The 12791-nt window shown below is 40.0% G+C and overlaps 1 protein-coding gene across 1 annotated transcript in view; it reads right to left on the bottom strand.

Moving 5' to 3' along the window:
- Positions 1-8744, bottom strand: part of anxa5a (annexin A5a) — a 13484-nt gene extending 4740 nt beyond the window's left edge. The window contains exons 1-5 of the mRNA XM_062393876.1: positions 8681-8744; positions 6034-6118; positions 4057-4151; positions 1666-1779; positions 300-390 (exon numbers count right to left, since the gene is read on the bottom strand). Of these exons, the coding sequence (XP_062249860.1) occupies positions 300-390; positions 1666-1779; positions 4057-4151; positions 6034-6118; positions 8681-8683 (388 nt within the window). The 5' untranslated portion in view covers positions 8684-8744. The remainder of the gene's footprint in view (positions 1-299; positions 391-1665; positions 1780-4056; positions 4152-6033; positions 6119-8680) is intronic.
- Positions 8745-12791: the final 4047 nt, after the last annotated feature.

Here is a 12791-nt window from a genome sequence, read left to right as displayed (position 1 = left end):
TGACAATAAAATCACATGACTTCACAGCGTATGCATCATGTTTAAAAAGTATCTGAAACTTTCCGTCAGCTATTGTGAGAGAGAAAGATAATTTCTCTCGACTGTCACAGTTTGAAATTGAACAAACTAGTGTCGACTCAGAAAACTGTTGTAACTAAGATGTTCACAAAGGCTCAGACAAAAGACGTGTGTGAGGTTTGAAAACACCTTGATGTCTTTTTCTGGAGGGCAACACAAAACACTTCAACACAACAGTCCCAGTAAACAAAGGCGTCTGTCTTTCTCTGTGTGGAAATCACCCTTCTTATACACTTTGATGATTTCTTTTATCTGGGCTCCGGTCCTGGAGGCCAGGATCTCGATCAGCACGTCGTCGTTGGTCCCGGCGCCCTGGGAGCCAAACACAACGAAGTCGATATATGAAACAACATGGAGGTGAAAATAGTGTGAGTCCTGAATGCTAAGGCTTCACTTTGATAGAATATTTTTTATTTATTTTAGGTGAATGTGTTTAAAGAATAATGAGAACAAAAAAGATTCTAGTTTAACGTTTAAGACGATGCAGTTTTCCTCCAAATTGATGTGACTGTGTTGAAACCTAATAGCCTGTTTCAAATCTAACACCATAACGCTCCTACTGTAGATTTATTTTGTTTAACAAGTGACTAATAAGTTCCTTTAAATTGTTGTAAACTAATGTGACATAACACAATCAACCAAACACAAGTTTATAATCTATACTGCCATCAACCACTAGAGGGCGATCAACCTCATTTGGCTTCAGTCTTTGCATCCATCTTGAATGACAGTCTAAACGGAGAGTTTCATAAAGTCGTTCTCAGTCTCTTTCAGGAGCAGATCCTGACACTGGGACCCAGTTTGTGACATGTTGAATTATTATGACAATAATCTTTTGTGCATTGACTTCATTGTTTTGTGTCCTTGCCTTTGTTCTCTGTGTCAACTCAATTATCTTTGTCATTTGCGAGCTGCCAAAATCCAACAATAAGCTGTGGCTGTTATACGTTAATATAAAGATATCAGTTTCTCGTTCCAAAATGACAAAAGTCTGACGTTTGTCTAGCGATTACTTTTGGTCACGTACGAGCAGACAAGCTCCAGACGGACGGAATAAGCAGCTTATAAAGTTGTTGTGTTTGCAAAGGACTTCTTATTAAATCATCTTGATTGTCCCCTGGTGGCTGGCTGCTGTGTAGGTCATAAACCCCGCCTCCTCCATGTTAGTGAAAAGGTCATGGAACAAACTAAAAAAGAAGGAAGCCCAAAGAGATGAAGTAGAGGAAAGGCAATAGTTTCTTCTTAGATCTCTTTTTCAAATGGTTTTAACCAAATGTTATAAGTGGCTTATCAAAATAATAAATCTATCAATCACATGTTTAAGGAATAGCATCACTAAAGGCTCAGTTCCATGTATAATGTGGATCTTAGTATTATAGATGCAGGTTTATCGTCGAGGCTTGAACAGATGGATGCCTGCACATGTGTTTCTCCAGCCATGACAAGTTAAAATGGTCGACCACCAGATGGGGTCCATCGCTCAACTCCAAACATCTGTGCAAGAGGAGAGACTGAACTGTATCGTCTGAGGGTTGCGACTCATTTGCAAAACGACACCTGCCGTCTGAGGAACCTTCCATCTGGTACCTTGATGGCCTTGTGCAGCTGAGAGGCATCATAGGAGATGGGCGGGGTCATCAGGGCCACGACCAGATCCTCGAACAGACCCCCGAGCTCCGACTTCAGGTCACTGACCAGGTCCTGCAGTCAAACGGGGACAAATGACAAAGAGGAACAGACACGAAAACTGATGTGTGTGTACTGAGCTAAACTTTGCATCATAGACATTCTGCAACACCTAAGAAACCACGAGACTGTTGTGTTGTTGAGTCACTTCGGACCTGGGGCCTTTAATTTCATGACAAATGGGAATAACACCATCACATGAGCATATTGACAGGAAAAATGGTCGACAGCTGAATGCAAAGTTATTCTTTATTTATTCCTGTAGCCTATTTATTTATTTTAAAGACATTTTTGTTCCAGAAGAACTCTCAGCTTCTTGTCATATGTGATATTTCACTGTGCCGCTGACATGTTGAAGATAATCCTGTGAGCAGATAACCTGCAGGGGCAATGAAATATTTCCTTAAACTAACAACTAATCAAACAGCACAGGCAGCTTCATCTGAATTGATTTTGTGTGTAATGGATCACGTATTCAGACGAGTGCCACAGGAAATGCATCGATGAAAAGAGTGAGTGATGGAGCATTTCTTTGTTATTTGAGGGAGTGTGTGTGTGTGTGTATGTACTAAACACTCACATCTCCTCGAGTCCAGCAATCATCTCTTTAGCCGAAAACCATCTTATTCCCACATAAAACACTTTTATTTTTGAACATCTGATAAAAAGACAGTCAAATAGAAAATGAGAAACAAGGGGACGCGTTCTAAGACACGGTCACACCGGTGGATGTCTTACTTCCTGGCTCCAGCTTCGGTTTCAGCCGTTACTGCAAATGAGTCGTTTCTCTTGCACTCATTACATTTTATGACACATAATAAAAAGCGCACTGCAGAAGTGATAAAAGCGAATTGGGCTCATTCTGCGGCTCGGGTGTTTTTTTAAAAACCGTTGTGATATACAGAGATATTCCACTGAATCGTATTAGACTTTCTGATGTGCTTGTTATCTCACAAGCTGCAGCGTCTCTCTGCACTTCAGCTACAGATCACATTTGCCAGGATGCTTTTCAATAAACGTCACAAACAGCAAATTAGGTTGCTGCTTTCGAAGAAACGTTTTTATCATAAATTTCTTCTGTTCGCTCTGCAGCAAACGGAACCTGTGGGTGATGTATTATTATAGAGGACTTTATTAGATATTAAATATTGATGTGTCAGTGATTAAGTCTTCTTTATGGCTACTCGAGGTTTGAGCATGTTTAAGCTACTTTATAAAGTTAATTTAGTCCTGTTATTCCCATTCTGCCCCTCCGGAAGGTCACATGATAAATCAGAGCGGCTGCGAGTTGATTAATGGTAAAGAGAAGAAGAAAACAATATTTTGTTCTTTGCTTTAACCTTTAATTTGAAAATATTGTATATGTTCATATCTCTGGGCCTGAAACATTGATTTAAATGAAACCCGCAAGATAATAAGGAAAAGTTTCTCTTTGACACAGAAGTCAAAGCTACACTGGGATTTTTTTTATACATAATTTTCTCCTTTCTTGAAAAATGTTTGCCAAGCAATACAAGGCCCAGCCGAACAAAGATTCATGTCTTGTTTACATTTCTTCTTGTTGTTTCTGGTTTCACTAAGTGACTCAGGGAGAATTTTGTGTGACATTCACACGTCCTGTCGTCATCATCTACGAGGGAGGGGTCCCTAGGCTTGACATAGAGGGGTTTCGGTGTATGGTCATTTCTGCAGGTGGTGGTTTTTCCATATGAATAGAGAAGATGAATGAAACCTCATCATTTCCATCATGGTACCCGCCTCAGGTGCAGCTCTCCCACCAGTTCGAGGGCAAATAAAAGTCCTTGTCGTGCAAACACTACGTCATTGGAGGTTAAGACTGCAAACAATCCTGTTTCTTCCTCAATTGTTTAATTATATCTCAACATTCACACCTGCTACTTTGGTTCAGACTAGAATAAAAACTTTGGGATGTCTCGACCAAACAAGGTGTCAAACCCCCCGAAATATAGATATATATATGTGGACTTTAATCGCTCAGTAGGAACTAATAGTCTTGGGACTGATTGTCTGCAGGGTTGGAAAGTGGACGGTAATGAAAGCCAGACTAATGGATCATTTAGAGGAAGAGAAGAAGATCATCATCCTTTAAGAAACAGAAAATGATGAACTTTACGGATCTCGGTGTCATAAGTGCTCTGATACCAGGTGTCTGTCAGGCTCATGTTGGAGAGTGAGGAGGACACATGGTGCCGATATGACCAGAGACCAACCATCAGTGTGACGGCTGCTTGTAATCAGCTCTGTGTTCCAGTCCCGGCGGCTCGTCCTTACCTTTCCACAGGTCTTTTTGAACGCTGCCTTAATTTGCTGGCGTTGATCGTTGCTGCGCGCCGTCAGGAGCATGAGGATGGCATCTTCGTCCGTCCCTGGACCAGAAAGCAAATAACAGTCAAATTCTGCAACAGGTGGGAAACTGCTCCGTGCTGCTTCGGCTTTGGAATCATCACAAAAACTGTCTTTTACAGAATTCTTTCATTTGTCTCAAAGAAAAGGGCCAATGAGGAACTTTTTCTTTCGATAATCCAGCTGGCGATATTCTCCCATGTGAGGGCCTGACCCCTTGAGGCCGGGGATCAGGATTCACAGGGCCGATGAGGCCATAATCAACCGTTTCTGAAAGGCACCTGCACCTTAGAACCCCCCCGGCTCACATAGACAAACAAGAGCAGCAAGTGGTCAATTTGAAAAATGCAATTACCAAGGAAGGCTAATTATGGCAAAAAATGCTCTGTTTACCTGAGCTTGCTTGGGACTTAATTATTCTCCTCGCATTGTTTTTATTTAATTACACATACAATTACCAAGTGGATATTGAAAAATAATAATAAAATAGTCAGAAAGTAGGAGATGGAGAATAAAGGGGGGGAGGGGTGCTGGTGGTTGCAGCAGTTACATGAAGCAGGGGAAGCATCAGTCGTTACACGCGTGTAGAACATGTTTATTCAGTGGTTTTCAACGGACCCACTGGTTCACGTTAATGGCTGCAAACATTTCTTGGATGTTAGTTTCCAAAATTGAACAACAATTAAAACAAACAAATCAAGCTAGACAGCTTTCTGCCCAATTCCAAAACTGCATGTCACAAGATGCTTATATTGTTACGGTATTTAATGTAATAATTAATTAACAGAAGTTAACATTAAGCTTGTGATTTAAGCCTGCTCCCACACATGCTTGTTGCTTGAATGCAAGATGCCACTGGGAGCTTGAAACCTATATTAAAACTTAATGGTCAGTGTGAACAGGAAGAGTAATTACAACCATCAGAAGCTGTTAGTGGGCACAGGAGCTTCCTTTTAGGATCAACTTGATACACGTGAACGCAAACGTGGAGCGAAAGCTAAGTTGCTGCAGGTGCTGGACAGAAAATTACAAATGTGGATTTGTTTTTCTGTGGGTTTTGCTGAAGCCTTCAGGAGCCTGCGGTGAAATGGATGGATTCTTGTGATGCTGGCTGACTGAACGTGGTGAATGACAGCCACAGTGTAATTAAATCTGTTTGGAATTAATAACTATGTAAAATGATAGCCGATCTAGACTGTGGATGAAATTTGAATCAGAATAATGAGCCTGGATTGGAGACATAAACCCAAAACACATATTTAACTCCCCGTTAAATAGGGTTTCCTTTGTTTTGCATCACTTCAGATACTGTCAGAAATGTCACAAGTTTATTTAACAATTAAACCCATTTCCGCTTCTCTGCTGCTGGCATCACATTGGAGAAGGTTTCTTTATCTTTTTGTTTGCTTGTGGCCCAGTAAGCGCTCATTACTGAGTTTCTTGCCAAACATTTAGTGGAAATAACTCTGAACTGTCTCGTGAGTTTGGAAGTTTTTTAAATAGAGATTGACTTTGCAACCTCAGTTCTCCTCTAATTGGACCAAACACTCGAGAAAGGACAATTATTCCCCATATTCCCGAGGATGTCTCTCGTTTTGAGAGACACAGGCCTGAGATTTTCAGTTTTACTGTTGGTTCAGACGCAAGCAAACCAAACTGCACAGTAAATACTAAATAGATAAAGCGATGATATGTTCAGGGACCGAATAACCAACAACTCCCACAACTTAAGATGATGAATTTAAACGATTCCTCCAGAAGGTGAAATGATCTCTAGCATCTCGCTTTCACCTGCCCTCATAATTGTTCCACTGTGCACAGGGTTTAGGTTTTGGAGATATACGAAACCCTCTCGTGTGAAATATTGTGTTATAAAGCACATTGGAATGAGAAAGGCAAACTGACCCACTCCCTTCATCGCTCTGCGGAGGAAGTCAGCGTCACTTTGGGCGTTGAAGTTGACGAACGGCCGTACGCTGCCTCTGTGCGCCTGTGGGAAGATAAACAATCAACACATCAGTTACAATACCACGCTAGGTTGTGTTTTATATACAGTTCTTATATATGGGTGTTTATATCACAAGAATATGGTATCACATGTTGACTTGCTTATATATTAGTCAATTCAAAATTATAATATTGTACGTTTGATTAAAAATGTTCTATAATTTCATCTCTACTCCTCAAAACTTTATCTTAAATGTGTTTAAAATGTTAATTTCAAAACAGGAGTAAAAGCTACAATTTGTATATAAAGTATATATATATATGTTGTGTATATATGGAGTTAGTTAATTATCACATACTTCATATATAAGTGTTTATATTATATAAGCTTATGTATTAGGTCAATATTGAATTTAATATCCCGTTCATCTCTTCACTGTTCATTATTTGCATACTACTTCTCAATTTAAAAACAGTAAATTAGGTCCAGTTTAATAATAAAAATTTGATTTAAATTTGTTGTTCCACTTCCAGCTATTCTGAGCACTAATAAGAACCAATCTTTAGTTTAAAAGCTAAAATAGTTTTGCTGTCTGGGGCATAAAAGATTAAAGACACTGAAAATCATCTGTAGCTTCTCTGTAGAATATTTGGGCCATTGAAATCCACCTGGGTTTGAAATGTCGCCCCTTTAGACTTTGAGGTGAGGAAGTGTTACACGGAGTCTGGCTCCTGCTTCTTGTGATGCAGATAATTAGAAAACAAATGTGCCTCAGTTGTTGTTCCGCTGATTATTCTCCAGGGAAAATTTCGTTTGAAGCAAAAGCAATAAAACATCTGCCTCAAAGCTGCAGCCTTGTTTCAGACTCCACGCAGGTGGGAGAAGTGAAAGAATATTGTCCCCCCCCGCCTCCATCAAAGATTCTGTTTATTATTAATCCTTTTGTTGGTCATTTGTTTTCAGATTGATTCTGTGTGTGTGCGTCTGGTGTTAAGATGGGTTCAGGAGAACATCCTCTTCCTGCAGTGCGAGGATGTTTACCTTGAAGTGTCACAGCCTCGATCCTGTACGCATGCATCATAAAAACCTCAATTTGACATCACCGTTCTTTTCAGAGGAAAACTGATCCTGCAGTGAAATCAATCAGTGGATATTTTTAAACCCCTTCAGTCACCACTCGGATGAAGTCACGATGTTTATTTTTCTGGTTCTATGCAGTTGGTCCGGCGCTTTCATCCAAAACTAAATATCTTTGCAATAACTGTATGGATTCAAATTCTATACAGACATTCGTGGTCCCCAGAGGATGAATCTCTGATGTAATACTGATGTATTTTTGTTTGTATGATTAATTATGATTGTTTAAACGTGCACTTCTGCAATGAGCCAATAATATAATAATATACGTGATATTGTAAAGTATGACTCTGATACTGACTTGAATTTATCCATATAGGAAACTGCTAATTAAAGTCACGGCCACATGAGTCTATCATCACAGGGCGGCTAGCGCATGTGGCTGTAAACATACTGCTATTTGCAGAACAATGTAATTGATGGATCATAAAAACATTATATTTTTGGAGATGCAATATTTTCAGCAACATTAAAATAGTCAGAACTCGTAACATAGATTTTTCCTGATGCTCGTGTTTACGTTCTTTCTATTTACTATCACCAATCAACCAATATGAGATGGTTCTACTGAGAAGAACAGTGTCAGTGTTCCGGCTTTTAATTCAGTATAGTTTATGGACATTTATGTTTTCTAATCTTATTATGGCTTTTTAAATGCTGTTTAAAAAGCCATAATATGGTTTTGTGTTATTCTTGGTTCATGAGTCCGTCGGGACCCACCCTGACCTGCACTCACCTGAATGAAACAACAGGCAGTCAAAGGGCCATCAGGGAGCTTAGTCTTCTAATCATGCTTAAATGAAATTGTAACCCGGTTGGGACACAATAGACACTTGCACCTGTAGTTTCTGTGCACAGGGTAATTCAATACTGCACAAATTGGACCCATGTCCTCAACAGAAGCCGAGCTCCTGCCATCGCTTTGCTCCTTGAATTAACTTATCCTCATCAGACAGTCGGAGGTCTCTCAATAAGCCGCAGAGGATAGAATCAAATCAAGGATATCAAATGGCGTCTTCTCCTTCTCCTCTGCTGCCTCGGTGAGCGTACTGCACGACTCATGTGTTTTAATGATGAGTGCAACTTCACACAAAGTCCTTTCTCTGAATAAACGATCATCCAGGAGTCAAGCGTATCAAGTTTTCAGTGCAGACTCAAAGGAGGATTAACCGAAAAAGGAGAATTCGGTGTGATGACAATTCAATTACACTAATGGGAAATAAAAGGTTTTGGGTTGTGTGCTTCTGCTGACAGCCTTTTTCTAATGTGCGTTGTTTCAGACTGATCAGGCAGAGCACTGGGACTTGAAGAGGCAGTGACCTGTCATACACTCCATTACACAAACACACCATGTGGGTTAGAGCTGGGGCTCTGGCTGAAAACACATTTGTCATCATTTCAAACACAACATACTTCTCATTTTTAAAATATGATAAAACACTAGAGAGAAAAAACGAAAGGACTCACCATCCTGTCTGCTGAATTAAGACAAGTGTCGTCAACTGAAAGAAATGGAAAACAGATTCTTTTAGAAAATTCCACTTGAGTTAATGATTTCCAAAAACAGAACAGCTCATGTTTTTGTTCTTACCACCAGGTGTGTGTGTGTGTGTTCCTTCTCTCCCCAGGTGAGTCCTCCAACTCTTATTCCTTCTGGCAGCAGTGTGGCCGGGGAGGAGCTGACACACAGCACACACGTCCTCATCAGCAGTGTTTTCTTTCACCACCTGTCAGTCAAACCGGAGATCGTGACTCCCTGTATCCAGTTGCATGCAGGTCACCGGGGGGGGGGGGTTACATGTTGAGGTGTCACCAAGGTGTTGTTTTTATAGATGTTTTCTTTTAATTTTTAAGTTAGAGTTAAAATGTGTTAATAGCAATTATCACCAAAATAAAGATTTATATTACATATCATCATCTTCGATAATAACTGTACAGATGGAAAGTAAAACTCATGGAGACACGCACATCCCCTGAGTTCACATTTTTTTATCTGTGGTCAATAATGACAAAACAACATGTTAATTCCCTGATGCTTATATAATATATTTATGTTTATTACATTTAAAATCATTTCTGAGTTGTGGAATAAGTACTTGGATATTTTTATAACACACCAATACAGCACAGTATTAACACAAGACAATGCTGTAAATAGTATTCACATATATTAAGTACTAATTCATTTGTCTCTAACTATGTCTTTGTTGTTGTTATAAACTGTTGGTTAGTTTAGAATAACATATTAAGGGGTTAAAATCTAGGCTGCAGTATAATAATATAAATATAATATATTTTAAAAGCTCAAATATAACATTTTACCTAAAAAGTGTTAAATACATAAAACATTTACCTGCAAGTAGCTTTAGAAAATGTTCTATGGGTTAATTTTGAGCTTCATCATCATCATCATCAATGTCTTGATAAACATTAAACCATACAACACTGTGAGCATAGTTAATCATGGTGTTGACTCTTAATGAGGTGTCCGTTCCCTCTTTGCTCGTTGTGTTGTCCAAGGTGTCTTAGAAACGTGTGATATGACAAACAGGAGGTGAACAGGAGCTGTTCACCTGAGCGGATCCCTGATGTGCAGCTCACGTATCACCAGTGTCGTCTCTCATCACTGCAAACCTTAATTAAAGTGAGCACTTGTGAGGGGGGGGGGGATCCGCTTACGGAAGCTCGCTGTTTCATCTGCAGCTGATGGACGTTGGAGCCAATTTCCTTTAATCAACAAATAGGATCAGTTGATAAACTCGTTAGATTAATTGAGTAGTTTACCAACATGAGTGAGAAGCGTGTTCGTCCATCAGCATCGAGCCTCAGCATGTTGATTGAACCATGTAATGGTTTGGATTTTCAATATCATGAATCTTTATCCACTCAAACTGGATTTTCTTATTTCTGAATGTAACCTCATTCTATTTATCCTATAATGTTTGATTCCTTCCACATTTAGTACTTCATATGACAGATGTGTGGTGGTGGTTAGCGCCTCACGGCAAGAAGGTTCCTGGTTCAAATCCTGGCTGTGGTCTTTCTGTATGCATGTATGTTCTCCCAGTATTTACATGGGTTTGCTCCAGGTTCTCCGACTTTCTCCTTTCCTCCTTCATCTCTCAGCTCTGGGCCCCAGGTAATTGAATACTTGAATACTAGAGACGATTTCAGGCCCTTTAAGATATTCAATTCATGGAAAATTAGCTTTTTCTGCTTTATAAATTAGTAAAACAGTGAAAGTGAATAATGAAGAATAATATTTACTTTCAGGATGAAGTTTGTTCAGGTGAAGAAAGCAACAGTATCAACAGTTTTCAGGTTATAAAGGTAAAGTCTGCCAACCTGCAAACTGCTGACTGTTGGATTCACTTCCTTCTATCAACCAGCAGTTGTCAGAGTCCAAACTGAGTCAGGGTGAGATGTTCATTCATGAGCCGAGCGCAGAGGGACCTCCTGGTATTCACAGCTGTGGACAGCTCGATTTGTCCGATGCTGACTGACAGAAAAAATAAACTCCATCATTTATCACAGGTGGATCCCTGGCCAGCGCCGATTAGCTGCTTCCTCTCCACCGACGGTTGAGTCACAATATTTTAGGCAGAATAACAAGTGGATAACCGTCCATGACTCTGATGCATCTAGCCGACACATGTAGCTTATAACTGACAACAAGTTACTTTGATAGTCCCACTGCATTCTGAAAGGATGTCGCATTAAAGATTCTAAACAGCTGATATTGGTCAGCAGAGTTGTATTTGATAACATATCGAACAATACAAGGAGCTGAAGGGTGTATCAGTCCAAAGGTCACAAAATCCACAAGACCTCATCTCAATACTTTCCTACGGTGTGGCAAGATGTACTGTAATTATCGTACAAATACGATAATGACATCATGAGTAATGCATGAATGTGACCATTGAGCGTAACACAAGTCCTTCCTGTCTCATGTTTCAAAATAAGAGCCTTGTGCACAGCTTTGAAACGTCGGTATTGAGCATCTCATCCCTATTCTGGTCACCTCTTAATACATTTCTTCAAAATACGATAATTTTAATCTGGCAACGCTTCATATTTAGCCGAAGCCATGATTGTGTTATCACAACACAATCGTAGGCGACATATGAAATCAGTGGTTTGTTAGCTTAGCTTAGAAAAGACAGTGAAAAAGAAAGTGGGATAAGCAGTTAACCTGGCTCGGTCCACAGGTCACAAAATATCAAAAGACCTTGTTTTAATATTTCTGTTTTTAGCATTGATGAGCAAAATAAATATTAAGTTTCAGTGTACAAACATTAAAGGTCCTGCTAGTTTGTTTCCTTCGGACAAAGCCCTGCTGCCTGTTTACCCATGTTTACCGTTTTTATGCTGCCAGGTTCTCAATGAATGCAGAGAGTCTAGTAATCAATCTTTTCATCTAGCTCCTATTTGTAAACAACAGAAATTGTCAAACGCAAAATGGTGGAGACTGTTGTTTTGATAAGAGCTAAAGGTTTCCTCCCTGCAGACAAATTTCAGTCATGATGGCCTTTAATAAAATTGTGTGAGCACTGTAAACATGGAGGCATCAATGAGGCCAGAAGGACTCATAAGGAAATCGACTGTCGAGGTCTAATTAACACTCTCCCCTCGGGGCTCAGAGGCCATTGATCCCTTTCACACAGCCCGGCCTCCTGTGACTTATGACGAATAACACTAAATTACTTCATGAGTTGGATTTACCAAGTCACAAACAAAAACTAAATAATACCTTTTTGAATCCATGTGGGAACGTGTGGTTGATTTTAGCCTTTTTTTCTCAAGGGCCTAATTTATATTGTCGCCTGACGTGCAAGCAGGAGTTTAAAGCAAGTGGCTTCACAGGTTCTTTCATATTTTTTTCATCAGCAGCATATCCTCAATATCCCTCCTGCCGATTCGATGAGATGAGACGAGTGCAAATTGCCCTCCTGAATGTGCTGCTTTAATCAGAATGAATCGAGATGCAGATTTAATCTTGGCTTCGGCAATTCGCATGGTTTAGCTCGGCTGAGCCAATTCACACAGGAGATGAGAAGAAATAGCTGTTGCATACAAGAATGACGCTTTTTTAATTACTGAAGGGAACAGAGAGAAGACTCCCTGTTTCACACTTCCAAGAAAACACCAGAGCAACTTAAGAAGCTGTTAAAAGAACACACGATAGTTTCTATAAATAGAAAACATGAGTTTTTATTATTTTGTGATGGGATATAAGCAAAACATTTTTCAAATACATTTTCTTACATAATTCTGCAAAGGCACATTCAAGCACTCCATCAAGCCTCAGTCTTGGCAGCGTTTGTGCCATTTTTTTCCAATTCCTCACAGCACGTGCTGAAACCTCCGTTCAATGCCAGGCTTCCTGAAAGAACGCACGGGCTGCATCATGGATTTTGCCACCGAGTTACTGAGCTGCTTGAGGAGCATCCAGAGAAGAAGCATCATGAGAATCAGGAGTCCGAGGAGCATCCCCACGTACAAGCTCAGGTTCCAGCCCCAGCCGAGTGCCAGGGGCAGCGAGGTGGAAGCCACCAGAAATTTTCTCGGGGCAGGC

This window comes from Platichthys flesus, chromosome 8, assembly GCF_949316205.1.
Source record: "Platichthys flesus chromosome 8, fPlaFle2.1, whole genome shotgun sequence".
Classification (NCBI taxonomy): domain Eukaryota; kingdom Metazoa; phylum Chordata; class Actinopteri; order Pleuronectiformes; family Pleuronectidae; genus Platichthys; species Platichthys flesus.
Note: the sequence above shows the minus strand (reverse complement) of the source record. Positions and strands in the feature narration are given on the sequence as shown.